The 14622-nt window shown below is 39.3% G+C and overlaps 2 protein-coding genes across 2 annotated transcripts; both read right to left on the bottom strand.

Annotated features, from left to right (window-relative positions):
• Window positions 1–1114: 1114 nt before the first annotated feature.
• On the bottom strand, window positions 1115–2440 carry LOC140005642 (uncharacterized). Its single transcript, XM_072046664.1, has one exon. It carries the CDS (start codon window positions 2438–2440, stop codon window positions 1115–1117), a length of 1326 nt encoding a protein of 441 aa, XP_071902765.1.
• An 8223-nt stretch (window positions 2441–10663) lies between these two features.
• LOC113724424 (putative B3 domain-containing protein At5g66980) lies at window positions 10664–13327 on the bottom strand. The gene is made up of 4 exons (XM_027247350.2): window positions 13086–13327; window positions 11941–12424; window positions 11711–11862; window positions 10664–11238 (listed from the first exon to the last, which is right to left on the bottom strand). Exons 1-4 carry the CDS (start codon window positions 13152–13154, stop codon window positions 10942–10944), a joined length of 1002 nt encoding a protein of 333 aa, XP_027103151.2. The 5' UTR covers window positions 13155–13327; the 3' UTR covers window positions 10664–10941.
• Between the last annotated feature and the right edge of the window lie 1295 nt (window positions 13328–14622).

Below are 14622 nucleotides of genomic sequence, written 5' to 3'. Positions count from 1 at the left end.
CATGGCGTACGTTGGCATAGCCATGGTTATTGCCTTCAAAAGAGTTTCCTTGCCTGCTGGACTGAGTAGCCTGGTCTTCCAATGCTCCATCTTTTTCCTTATGTTGTCCCTTATAAACCCAAAAATCTGCTCTTTTGATCGTGTAATTATCATTGGCAGCCCCAGATACTTTCCTTGATGTACAGCTCGAATTCCTCGCAGTTCTTCCCCTATTGCATCCTTCACCTTCTGTTCAGTGTTCTTGCTGAAGAAAACTGAGGATTTCTCCAAGTTGATTAGTTGACCTGAAGCTGCCTCATATTTGCTTAGGATTACCTTCAACTCTTTTGCTTCTTTTGGATCAGCTTTGCTCAGTATCAACGAGTCATCTACAAAAAAGAGATGGGTTAGTGCAGGACCATTCCTGCTGATCCTCATTCCTTCAATCCTCTTGCTACTTTCTGCTTCTCTGAGTAGGCTGGAGAAGCCTTCTGAGCAGATCAGGAATAAATATGGTGAGAGAGGATCGCCTTGTCTTAATCCTCTCCCAGGCTTAACTAGTTCCCTCGCTTCTCCATTTACACTGAAAGAATAGGACACATTAGTTATACAGTTCATAAGCCACTTAATCCAGATGTCACAAAAGCCCATTTTTTCCATCATTGACTTCAAGTAATCCCAATCCACTCTGTCATAGGCTTTAGACATATCGAGTTTAACAGCCATACATCCCATTTGCCCGTTTCTTTTGTTTTTCAGATGATGAAGAAATTCATGCGCTAAAATGACATTATCCAAGATTTGTCTACCCGCAACAAAAGCAGACTGATTTTTGCTAATGCACTTATCAAGCACAGGCTTGAGTCTATTCACTAAGATTTTGGAAATGATTTTGCAAAGAACAGAGCATAAGCTTATGGGTCTAAAGTGCATTAAGCTAGCAGGTGCAGGGATTTTGGGAATTAAGGATACAAGAGTGTGGTTAATGGACTTTAGCATGTGACTTGAGTGAAAAAAAGCTTGCACTGCTTCTACTACATCTTTTCTGATGATATCCCAGTAAGTTTGGAAGAAAAGAGGGGTCATGCCATCAATTCCAGGGGCTTTACTGGGATTCATGGAAAACACAGCAGCCTTAATCCTTCTCATCCACAAATTTGATTAAGGTCTTATTCATTTGTTCAGTGATTGTGGTTGGAATCCCCTCAAGTATCTCACGAATGCTGTCCTCCCTTGTTGCCGCTATTGAGGCAGTGAAGAGTTGCCTATAGTAATTGGCTATTTCCTTTCCAACTTCCTGCTCTGATTTTGTCCAGCTTCCATCACCTTTTTGAATTTGGTTCATTCTGCATGCCCTTCTCCTCCCATTCACCACTGCATGGAAATATTTGGTGTTTTTGTCCCCTTCCCTCAGCCACTGTAATCTTGCTTTTTGACTCCAGAACATTTCCTCTTCTTGATATGCCTTTGTCAATTGTGTTTTCAGATTAGCAATCTCTCCCTTTCCTGTTATCCAGGGTTGCTTCTTTTTCTTTTCTAGTTCCTCTTTGATCTCTGCAATCTTCTTTTTTGCATTACCAATCTTCCTCTTGTGCCACTTTAGGAGATGAATCCTGCAGCTTGTTATCCTTTTGGTCACTTTGTACATCTTGGATCCTTCACATGTTGTATTCCAAGCATCATTGATCAGTTTATGGACTTCCTCATATTGTACCCACCGTTTATCAAAATAAAACCTCCTTTTCCTTCTTCTATTTGCAGGGCAGGTATCCAGTAACAAAATACTGTGATCAGAAGCCCAATTTTCCACATGAGTGCACTTCGCATTAGCAAAAACTTCTAGCCATTCCGGTGTACAAAACCCTCTGTCGAGTCTTTCTTTTATTTCAAAATCTTCATCCCAACTATTCCTCCAGGTCCAGGGCAGTCCTTCGTATCCAATGTCCACCAGGGTGTTCCTTCTTATGAACTCTCGGAAATCAGTAAAAGTCCATTCATCCCTGTCCCTTCCACCCCACTTCTCCTCTTTACATTTTATGTCATTGAAGTCCCCTATTATTATCACCTTGTCCCCCCAGGCCTTTTTCCTTTCAGTAACTATGTCCCATTGCTTTTTCCTCACTTGTTTTTCACAGCTGGCGTAAATACTAACTAGCCACCAATTAAGTCTTGCTTCACCATCTTCAATCAGTATTTCAATGGTAAAATCCGTGTGTTGCACCTCCTTCACCTGAACTGAGTTTGTCCAAAAGAAAGCCATACCACCTGCCTTGTTAACCGCATCCACTACATATCTGTTTTCCATTCCCACCTTCTTTTGTATTTGATACATCACTGCCTGCTTGTTTTTAGTTTCACTCATCAGGATCATATCAGGGGAGAGGAGTGTATTGAACTCCCTCAGCTGGGGAACTGTCAAGGGGCTCCCTGCTCCTTGGCAGTTCCACACCATAACCTTCATGGCTTATTGGGGGACCAGGTAAGGCTGATCCCCATCCCTTTCCCCTGCATCTCACAGAGCTCGTTATTGATCTCCATTCTGGTTTTTTTCCCTGCCTGATTCTGATCAGTCACTTCTCCCATTTCCTCATCCACAAGCTGGAACTTCCTTTTCCCCATTGCTTGTGTTTCATTTTGCTGACCTGTGATGTCCCTGATTGGTTGCCTTTTCCTAAGATGGCCTTTGACTCCTCTTTTTTGTTTCCCTCTTTCAATTGAATTCTTAATTTCTGGGGTCACCTGTATTTCTGCATCTACCAACATTTCCTCCGTTTCCTTGTTTTCACCTCCAGGATTCAGAACCTGGCCTACCCCTTCTTTTCCTATGCCATCACAAGTTACCTTTTCTGTCTCACTAGCTATTGGAGTGCTTCCTTCTTGTTCCTTCGTGTTAGTGCTATCACTCACAGGGGCTTTGGTTCGGTTGTCCTCCAGTCCCCTTCCCACAGTTTCAGCTCCCTCCTCTTGGTCCTTTACCATGCATTTTCCACTGTCTCCAACATACTGTTCCTGTATAGCAATTAAATCCTGGTGTCTGCTTCCCACACCGTTTGGTGTCACCTTGTTGGCTACCGTCCAGCTTCCCATCAGATTCCTTTGTTCAAATGAAAGGCTTTGGTACTTGGTAACAAGTTCTCCATCCTTGTACAACCAGTGTTGCTTCTCATTCTCCTTCCTCTGTGACATATTGCTTTCCTTTTGGGGTGACATCTTCCCTCCCCCTGCCCTCATCCACGGGCCATATTGGTTCTCATTCTGTCCTTTGCTCAAAACTATATGTGTCTTGCAAGTCCTATCACTGTGACCAATCCTCCCACATTTGTAGCAGAAGTCAGGGCACCTCTCGTATTTAAATTGTATCCACTTATACACTCCATCCACTTTCACAGCTGTTCCTCTAGGAAGAGGTTGGGTTGTGTCCATTGTTACCCACAGCTTCAAATGCTTACCTTCCTTCCCTCCCCCTTGAGGAATGATTACCTCCTTCACTTGATCAAACACCTTTCCAATTTTCCTGCCGACTTCTTTTGCTATCCAGTGTAGCGGGAGGTTCCAAACCTGTACCCACAAGGGGGCTAGCCTAAAGGCATTCTCATCCTCTTCAATCCCTTGTTCCCACGATCTGAGGATAAGAATTTGGTTATCCAGTATCCAAGGCCCACCATTCAGGATTTTCTCCCTTTCATCCTCTCTTGGAATAAGGAACTGAAACAGGTTAGGACCTAGTTCTGTTATCCTCAGATCCTTTGGATAGCCCCATGCTGCAGTAACAAACTTTTTAACCCCTGTGAAGTTTGCTACTTTTTCCCCCTTGATTCTACCAATTATGCACTTTTGACATTCCTGCACTCCATTGCCCAGATCCTCCGCATCAATTTCAGCCCCCTTCATTTCAGACAAGGATAGTGCAAATCTCTGAATTATCTCTGCCAAATCTTCCTCCATGACTTGCAGACCGTATACTTGCAGGGATTCCTTTAAATCACTTAAAAATGCACAAGAGCTAACCTTTCTGAAGTGAGAGTTAAACTAAGACAGCACACAAGCAGAAGCAGAACAGAAAAACTACACTCAAGAGAAAACAGAGACTAGAAGGGTGTTAAACTACAAAGGAGTGAGAAGAAGAGGGAAAACAAGAGAAACACACAGAAGAGAGTTCAGACGAGACGGGCTTGAGGAAAGTAAGACAATTAAACTAATATGTTACCACCTACTGAGAGACTGCATCCTTTCTTGTGTGATGTCCAGCGTTGAAACAGCATGAGAAGGAGCTTTTATTATCTTTCAAAGCGTATCTTCGCACCGTTTGAGGCTTTGTTGCGAAAAGGCCTCTGATCTGACTGTCAATGTTGTTTACTGATCATATTAAAAGTCTTCCTTACAATTTGTCAGGTAGTGTTGGAAGTTCTTGGAGCAATGTTTTGATAAACGGCGTTCGAACGTTGCTGGGTTGAAGAAGTTTCTGGTTTTAAAATTTGAAGAACAGTTGAAGATTTGAATTTTGGAGGGCTGATGGTTGAACGGTACGAAAAGTTCAAAAGGTAGGCGGTAAAAGGGTGTAACAGGCGTAGGAACCGTAAGTCATAAAAACGTGAAGGCTCCCACTTTGGAGAGAAAGCTCACACTAGAGAGAGAAGCTCACAGATAGAGAGAGAAGCTCTTTTTTTTTATTGGCATTGCAAAAGATAGTCACTAGGGACATTGGTTGCGAAAGATATCTAAATTTGATAAGACAATGAAAACTGTTTTCATTAGCAACTAAGCAAAAGGTTGAGTGCTTGATCACTTGCTCTGAAAGTTCTAAATCTCAAGAAAGACACAAACAAAAGAACAATGAAAGATATCTTCTGCTTAACAGAGTCTTCAATCAATCATGTAATTTCCCTTTGTATGAGGAACTCAATAATCATAATACTCGTGCATATGGTAATGGTATGTAAGTTTCCTCATCACGGCTCGGATTGTACATGAGCTGCAAACAAGGCCAAGTTCATCTGGATTCTCAAACATCCTACATTAAAGTTTATAGAACAGGGATCATGCAAGACGAAACTCGTAGTCCAAATCTCAGCCCTGATCTGCTCTTTGCAAGCTGAATAAATAGCAATCTTCTGCCTCATTCCTGTCATCCCTCATTTACCCAACAGCAACTAATAGTGATCATCATGGCTAAAACAAAACTTCGCACCTTCTCCGTCATTTGCTTTTTTTTTTTTCCTTTGGCTCCCTCATTTAGCTTTTCATCTGTTGTTTCAAACTCACTGCCATCTCAGGACAGCAGCCATTCTTCCATCCGAACATTTTATTTTTCCACTTTATCCACAGCCTTCAATTGTTAAAACACCAGACCATTATCGCACCGTCACCGTCACCCGTTTGGCCAGAGATTTAGCTCGACTGAAGTATCTGCATTCCAAGCTAAGCATCACCTTCTCTGACACCACCACCACCTCCTCCTCTAACCTGCAATGGCCTGTAACTTATGGAGGTCCGGTCAGTGGTGAATACTCTGCCAAGGTAAATGTTGGCTCTCCTGCCAAACAATTCTCCATGATAATTGATACCGGAAGCGAATTGAGTTGGCTACAGTGTAAGCCATGCATCAACTGTAGCCAACAAGCTGGACAGACGTATGACCCTAAACAATCATCCTCATATCTACCAATTTTTTGCTCTTCCAAAACCTGTGCAGACATGGAGAATCCAGGGTCCTGTGATGCTCAAGGCACTCGCAAGTACAAGAGTTCCTATGCTGATGGTACCTAGTCAGTTGGCCAATTGGGCAGCGAGAGATTTTCCTCTGACAATTCAGAATCCATCAGGGATGTGCCATTGGGAATTTGGGATGCGCCCACGAAATTGGAGAGGCAGCAGCAATAATAGCAGTGGTAGCTTTCAGTACTCTTAATTATTCCCCACTAAAAGTTTCAGAATTAGTGGGGATGTATCCTTCACAGTTGCGGCTGGCCTCGAATTCTTGCATGGCTTTATTTCTGGCAAGAGATATATCTCCCGGTCCTTATAATCCAAAATTGGCCAATAACTTTCGTGGATTTTTTTTCTTGGCATAAAGAATTTTTTTAGGATCCACTTACAGAGGATGATGCGAAGGTATAGGCTGCCGTTTTGGAGCAGCATGGTGCGTATTTGACCCCAAATTCCAGTTCATGGTATGATCTTGTTTCCTTTTGGAATCATCTTCCGCTTTTTCTACGTGGGTTTTGCTTAAATTGTGATTTGAAGATTAATTAGTTTGTGGCCACAGGTTAGTGATATCTTTAAGTTTGCAGGATGTGGAACACCCATTTGATGTATTTGAAAAGAATCAGAAGTACAGACAACTACTCTCTCTTGTAAGGTTGGAAAAGAAGCTTGAACAGATTCAGGCTAAACTTTTAGGGGCACCTAAATAACTTTTGTCTCCTTCCAGAGAGCAAAAACTGTGATCTTTATGGTTTGTGCAACCTTTTTGCTGTTTTGCCTCAGCTTGCATGTGCACGCATAGATAATAACCACACTTTGCTTATTATCTATTATTTGAATAACATGTTTCCTGATGTTTCTTTCAGGTTCTCAGAGAAAGAGGAATTTGGCTGCATATGATATTACAACTGATGTTCCTGATGTTTCCTGATGTTACTCAATGCATGGTTCCTACCAGTGTCTTACAACTGTTCTCCTTAAGGCCAATGTAAAGGTTAGACTTTTAATAGCCTTGTAGGAACGCTTGAATTTCTTTGCTTTCCTTGTACTATGTAAATGATTTGTAATATTGTTAAATGCCAATTTTCCATGCTCTTGCTTCCTTGGGAGCTTGGTGGTTGAGATTCTCCTTTTAATTCCTGTGGTGTCTAAGGTTCCAATCCTAATTCCGGAAATGGATGTGTCACATGGCTCAGTTTAGTTTTGATATTTGTCTACTTGTGTTGGATGGTGAAAGTTGTAATGCTCTTACTCCTCTGCTTCATTTTTTCCAGAGCACCAAAAGGTGAATCAGTTGAGTTCATAAATGCCTGCAATTTGGGTTTTTTAAATGCTCAGTCTCCCTTGTTTGTGATGGTTAAATATTTTCAGGCAATAACGGGCGGGGTCCATGTAGTTTAACTTGTGCATTTTGCTATTCTTGTTTGTATTAGTTGCATTATACATTGTCAGTTTTAGACAGTGGCTACTAATTTCAAATATAGAGCATCTGTGCTTTACCTGATCCCCAAAAGTTGTGATAATTGATTCCCTTTAAAAATATGTTTCAGACATTGAGGATGAAGGGATAATTTGGTAAGTTTTAATTTTCTGATTCAAGTTGATTAAAGCCACGATACAAGCACCATGACCTATTCAACTTGCACTCAAACCAGAGCAGTCAATTTAGTCAGTTTGTTTCTATTTCCATAACATGGTAATTAATAGAAAATAACTCATGACTGAAGCTTGATTATTACACCTGATCCTGCAGATCGAGTATGCAATGCTCTAGAAACTGTGGATTGTACTCATATTGATGAAACAAAAATTCTTACAGCATATTTTCTCTTGAATTCTCACCTGAGTTGCTCCAAGATTTCACATTTGTACTATTATAATTGCTTAAAAAAAAAAAATCATACTACCAGGTGCTTCTCTTAATTGTGTAGGTTATCCTGTTACATCAATTTGTAAGCAAGTTTAAAAAGTTTTCCTTTATATCCTTATATTAGTGTTGGAGAGCAAATGAATTTGCTGAGCAGGTATAGTCTATGCTGTGCTTTGTAATTTGCACATTGACCCGTGTCTAATTTGGCCAGCGAAGCTTCAAACCGAACAAAATCTCCAGATTATGGAGTACATAATGAGATGAAAATGTAATGCATTTTCTTTCATTCTTCATATGCTCCATATTTTGTGGATATAGTGTTATCAGATTATTAGGAAGGATCTTGGTATTTCCGAGATGTAAAATTCCTTATGGACTTTTGGGAGACTTTGCTTGATTTCTATGTAAGCTCTGGCATAAGAAAGATCAGATCATCACATTCAGGTGTATGTGTTCGATTTGTTGCTATTACTTTCATTTAGCAAAGGCTGTCAGGACGGCATTACTTGTTCTTTGTGTTATTATTGTATTTGAGTTGCATTTCTTGATTAGTTTTCAAGAAATGCAGATAAATCTTTACTGACTTTTCTGATTCTTTGTACCTAATGAGTATGCTTAATTAAGTAGAGATTTTGTTTTAAATTTTTTATTGTTCATATACTTCTATCTTGGCAAAAGTGCTCTTACCGTTTTTAAACAACATTTTTTTTTCAAATATCTGAGGCTGACTATTCTTTTATTTTGTACATTTGCAGCCATGCTGTCAGTGAGTCGCAGTTTAATCAAGTAATCAACATGAGCTGGATCAAATTATCGGAGTGTTCCATTACAAATTAATAGTAGAGGTAGTCTGAGGTTTATTCATGAGAATGATAATTATTGTCTCCATTTTGTAGGCTTGCAAGTTTCTTGATGAGAAATGGTCTCCAAAAGTCGTGGTCATTGCTGCACAGAGAAATCATCATACAAAGTTCTTTCAGCCTAATGCACCAGAAAATGTTGCCCCGGGTATTGACTTGACAGACGATGCAATTAGGCTACATAAGAAAGTTATTGTTGCATTGATTGACTCGTACCAGGGAGGTGATGCAGGGCCATTGATTGACAATAAAGTTTGTCATCTCAAGAACTATGAGTTCTACTTGTATGCTCATGCTGGCATGGTTGTGAGTACTTGAAAGTAGATGAATAGTTAAACAAGACATTTTTCTTTTCCTCATTTTCCTGTTCCTTTAGGTTCGTCTGCATAGCATCTCTGCTGATGTTTATCTGTTCTAGCATGAAAAATTGTTCTTACATTTTCGTGATCGGGGTGGTTAGTGATCATTTGCTTTAAATTCAGTTAAATTGGCTTCACATTCACCTGGGTGAAAATTCATCGGATCACTTGTGTCATGATTGGTGGAAGAAATCCATCAGGTTTGTATAAGGGAATTTACTTGACGTATAAGATGATCAGGCGAAACCAGTTTGTTCATGGCTCTTACTCTGTAGAGACTTTGATTACAATAAGGTGTGGAGATGTGCTCATTTCAAGTATCTAGATTCTCTGTTGAATGATGATCAACTCTATTTGCTGCCGTCCAATCACTCTTTGTCATGTGCTTAATGAATCCTTCTAGATTATGCACATCAGATACTTCGGTATGTTATCTGTATTTTCCCTTCGACTGTGGTGCAAGCCAACTCTTTGTTGATAATCAGTTTTGTTGGGTGAGTTGAAGCTCTGCTACTGTGTATAGGATAAGTTTAGGACCACCGCGGTCCCGTAAGCTTGATCTGATTGGGTCTAAAGATATTTTGGTGTATGATGGTTTTTTTTTTTGCATTTGGCTAATTGGAGGTTAAAACTGGCCAATATGCACTAGAAGAGGATGCACAAATACTGGGATCTGGACTCATGAGGGTTTTTGACTTGCATATTGTTTGTTGATAATGTTTTTGCTAGTAGTTAAAGCTTTGTTGATCCTGATCACGTGTTATTTTACCTTTTTCTTCCCATTTTCTGATGGGAGGAAAACAGGCAAAAGGTATTCCAGTGCAGAATTTATGGCTTCTCCTGCTTGGAATTTTTATTTTCACTGTTGTCCATTGAAAAACTTGCATTCTTAGTCTGCGAAGTGTTGGCCTTTGAAGTCCAAAGTTTGCTTCATTTTGGCTATTCATAATTTTCAGTTTCTCCAATATGATATGATTCCTTCACTGCCACCGATCTGGGTCAACATCTAAAGACACATCAGAGACTTCTTCCAGCCACGCAGGGTGACCCGTGCGGGTTCTGTCCCTATTCTGCAGTTGCTGTTCCAGAAGGAAAACGCTGTGCCTGAAGTCAATTTTTTTTTTCGTTTTATTGTACTCTGCTGCAGTGCTAGCCTGTTCTGTGCCCTTAGTTGCATGGTTTCCTGACATCATTTTTACGGCAGTGACTGCTATTCTTGTTTGATATAATAGTGCAATCTTTCGATGGCCTCAAACTCTGCATCTTAATACATGCTTTGACTAAAATTCAAATTACATATCCTTTAGTTTTGCTTCCTCAAAGTTTTATGTTTTTCTATCTTAATTGAAGTTGTATGCTTAGCTATCTGCGATTTTGAAAGTCTCTAACATGCTTTGGATTAATGCAAGAGGCTGCCATTGCCCACCGTGATCTCCGTGGCCGTGGTGCAGTGGAGAGTTCTGAGGGCCTGTTTTAGGCGTGGGACGGAGGAGACCGGACCTGCTGGCATGGGCAGATTGTGGCACTTGGTATGGTGCCGCAGGACAAGTTTCATGGAGAGACAAAGGTCATGGGGTTAGAGCTGGTTCATCAAACTTGGAGACAAAGGGATTAGAGGGTATATTTGTTGGAAAATCCTATTCTTCTTAATTTTAGAGATTCTCACGTTTATATCTATCGTATCTATCATTTAGACATATTCTGATTTTCAATTGTTAGTTGCAGGCGAACTCATATTTATTTACATGGGAAGCCGGCTGGCCTTGGCAAATTGTGGATCTTGGTACGTGTGTAGGATTAGTTTTGTCAGAGATAAGGGCATGGGATGAGAACTGGTTCATCAAGACACAATAGCTTAGGCATTAATAGTCATTAGTAGTCTAAGGAACATCTTCTAAATTTGTCATTTGGATATAGGCACTAGGGATAAAATATACCTTTGGCTAGCTAAAATGACTTAATTGACGCCAAAATACATCAGAAATTTGAGTCAATGAGAGACTCTAAAACACTAGAAGCTAACAGAAAAGACTAAGAAGCTACAAGTCGAAGATAGAGCAACATTGATTAGAACAAGGTTCAAGTTGCACATAGTTTTAACTGAATTATCACCTGCAAACTAACTTTTAACATTTGACGACTACTTTCTTGATTCCAAAACTCTAGGATTTCAAGCTTCAGAAGGCTCAGCAGCACCTGAACTGCTAGAGTCATTTTTTCCGATGAGGATAAAAACTTTAATCAAAGCTTCACTTGGATCTGCACCTTGAGCAAACTCACAAAGGAAGGAGTCCTTATGGCGCATACCATTCCTTATGAACAGAAATTTCCAGCTTCCAGCCATGATAAATCGTCCATCTTGCCACTGCTTAACTTTTGTGGTCCATTTGTTCCCAGCAGGATCAAGGATGGTCATAGTTTGTTCAGGATAAATACCACAGGCCGTGACCAAATCTTTTGGAACATGCTGCAAATAGGGCCAGGAGACTGAACATGTCATTTCTTAAAGCAAAACTGGCTACCTGTGTATGAGCAGCAAATCTAAAAGAACAAGAGTTCACATAACAATGAACATGAGAGTAAAAAAGCAAATAGCTACATTAGGTTCATGAACCAAGATGGAGGAAAGTTCTTGCAGGAACAGTTCTGTAGAACAAAAAATTTCAAATTAATAGAGAAGAAAACCAGCTACTCGGCGTTCTTTGAGTCTGACAAGGGGCCCTGTCCAATATTATCTTTTCAGCTTGAAAGTTATGCGTTCGAGACCTATTCCACAGGTAGCATCACTGTAGAACCTTATAATTTGTATTACAACCAGCAAATAAGCACGGTATATTAAAATTTTAACACAATATTGATGGTGGATTCATGGTGGATCAAGGTTTAAACACGCAACTCAACTGTTTCAGTAGAGATGAAGAACAAAGCAATGGTCTCACCACTAGATTTGACCTCTTTTCATCAACTTTTGCCACAAAACATGGAGTTATAGGCCGATCATCTCTTGATTTAAATTCCGCATCAGCAGTGTTATCAATGAAATGGACACCTTTCCCACAGGCTTTGATTGATCTGCCAGCCTTGTTCTCAGCTAAAGCAAGAAAATCCCTCCAATTAACAAAATAAAATCACATTACCATTATTCAGAGTACGCAGGTGCAAAACTTACAGATTTCTCTTCGTTGGAGACTTCTCTTTCGTGCAGCAGAACCACGGAAGTCTCTCTTTTGTTTCTTTTTGGAAGATACCTCTTCAAACTCTTCCTGTCTACCACTGTCAGAATTGCTCTTAGTCTTCAATCCAACAGCACCTCTCCTGCTCTTATTCTCACTTTCCATTTCTTGCGGATACTCTTCTTCCTGCTGCTCTTCTGAACTGAAGTCAAAGGCATAAATTACCTCCCTCTTGTCTGCAGTTTTTCCCAGTATTTTGAAATCAAACTCCTGACCCCCATTGTATTGAAAAACTAGAAGGTCTCCAAACTCCAAGCAATTTTCTGCAAGAAACTGTGACCAGCCAGCTTGGAAAAAGAGATCATTTTCAATTTTGGCTACCTCCACAGCCCAAATTCTCTTATCATCGTAATGATTCTTGAGAAAAACCTTGTCTGGCAGTGAGCTTTTCAGAAATGATGTGAACGAGGAAGGAAGTTTCTACAACCAAAATATAAATGACGATTAAATAGTGGAATACAGGATTAAAAAAAATCCACACTTTACCCTTCATCATGTTCTACTAATTTGTCATAAGGGACGTTTCTGTTCAATCACCATCATCACCCAAAAAAAAAAAAAATTCAAAGTGCAAGATTAGGGCAGGTGTTCAACTAGGTATTAACAAGTACTCGATTTTGTTTTACCAACGAAAGAATCAGTGCTCTATATACTTATACTCCTGGACATAGGTTTCATCCTGGCAGCAAAAGATATTAGATCCCATGACAGTGAAAGGGGCTCTTACAACATCAGAACATAAAAGATGCAGGAGAACAAGAAGATGGCTCGTCAAATATAGTTAAGAAAATACAAAATACAGGGCAACAAATCAGAGGGCAGTCAAATATGTATGCAAAACAGCAAAAATGTAACAAAATAAGGCACCATTTTCTTCATGATCTTCGTGGCTTAGTACATTATCAAAGTTTAGGATCTGATCTTAGCACTACATTGCAAGAAAGACTGCAAAATAAATTTTTTTTTAAAAAAAAAAAGATCATGCAGATGAAACAGAAGCATAACAAGGAGACACATTTCATACTTTAGTGATTTTTCAAACAAATAAAGCATTTGCAATGATGCATATACAGCCATTTACCAAGCTCTGCTTGCTGTCTGGAGGGAAATATGCCTTCATAAAGGCAGGGTATTGCCTGACTGCTTTCATTTCTTCCTGTCTTGGATCATACAAAACGCAGCATTCAGCTTCCTTTACCTCTTTATCAGCTTTCAGAACCAGAGCAAAAAGCTGTATGAAGAAGGTTAGACACTGGATTTTAGTCTTTAAAATTGTCTTGCATTTTCAGTCTAAGACTGAAAGTTTAAAAAAGGTAGTTAGGAGATTAAAGAAGAACAAATTGGTCTACCACATTTTGCAGGCTAAAGCAATTATTGAGCCAAAAAAGGACAAAGAGAACGTTTTGGGTACGGTGGAAAGCGAACATTTCTGCTCACTGTGGGCAGAACCAATATGAAAAGGCCAATAGCGCTTAGTGAAGCCAGGCAGAGGGAGACAGTCTAAAGATGTACTAGGAACCAGCGTTGTTAGGCTTGGACCGGGCCGTTGGTTCGACCAGTCCGACCGTGAACCGGTCTTTTTTCGAGTTGATTTATAACACAAAATCGTTTTGATCAAAAATCAGTCAAAATTGTCAAAAATTAGTTAAACCAGTGATCCACTTCGACTGGTTAATTTGGTTCTCAAACTTTTCTTTCTTCTTTTCTCTAAACATAATTTAAATTACTTAAATTGTAACACATTTATTTATTAATAGGAATAAAAAAAAGACACTCACTTAGTGTAAGTACCAAAATTACTCGCTTTCTTGAATGATCTTTAAATTAAGATATTTTCATCCCTATGATCTTATCAATTTAACATCAGTGATTCCAATTTGCATTAATTTAGTTTTTTCAAATAGTTTTGGTAAATAGACATATTTTAGCCATGAACTTATATTTTTATATATAATTATTAGGTGTATATTTGATTGCAAATCTAATTTTTTGGACCATTTTCTATGATTGGTTGAATATAACCAAGAACTTAATTTCAATATTTTCTAAAACTTATAAAAATACAAAATAATTATGACATCATGCTGATGTCAGCGAATTTTTGAGAACTGTCGAACCGATCCGACTAGTTAACCCCTGACCTAGTAGTTTAGTCGAATCACTATCTGGCACGAGTTTAATAACATTGCTAGGAACAAGTTAGGCTGGTTGTTTGTGGGAGCAAACAATAGGGGGTGGCAAACGGGTCGGGTTCGGGTTGGCGGGTCGGGTTGAGGCCTAAGTATAACAAAGAACCTGCTGACCCGAACCCGACCCACCAACCTGAAACGGGTCAAGGTACCTGACATGAACCCGAAATTTTTGAGTTGACGGGTTGGCGGGTCGACCCGAAATGATTCGAAACTTAATTTTAATTTATTAATTTATCACTGTAATTTCTAATAAAATCAATTTTTCACAAAATTAATTACATCATCAAGTAATAAAAAATTAAATAAATAATTTCAAACCAAATCTAAAATAAATTAAACACCATAAAAGTGTTTTATCCCAAACCAAATATAAAATAAATTAAAACAACATAAAAGTAAAAAATAACATAATATATTATTTGTCCA

This window comes from Coffea arabica, chromosome 1c (assembly GCF_036785885.1).
Source record: "Coffea arabica cultivar ET-39 chromosome 1c, Coffea Arabica ET-39 HiFi, whole genome shotgun sequence".
NCBI lineage: Eukaryota > Viridiplantae > Streptophyta > Magnoliopsida > Gentianales > Rubiaceae > Coffea > Coffea arabica.
This window is presented reverse-complemented; position numbering and strand designations above follow the sequence as displayed.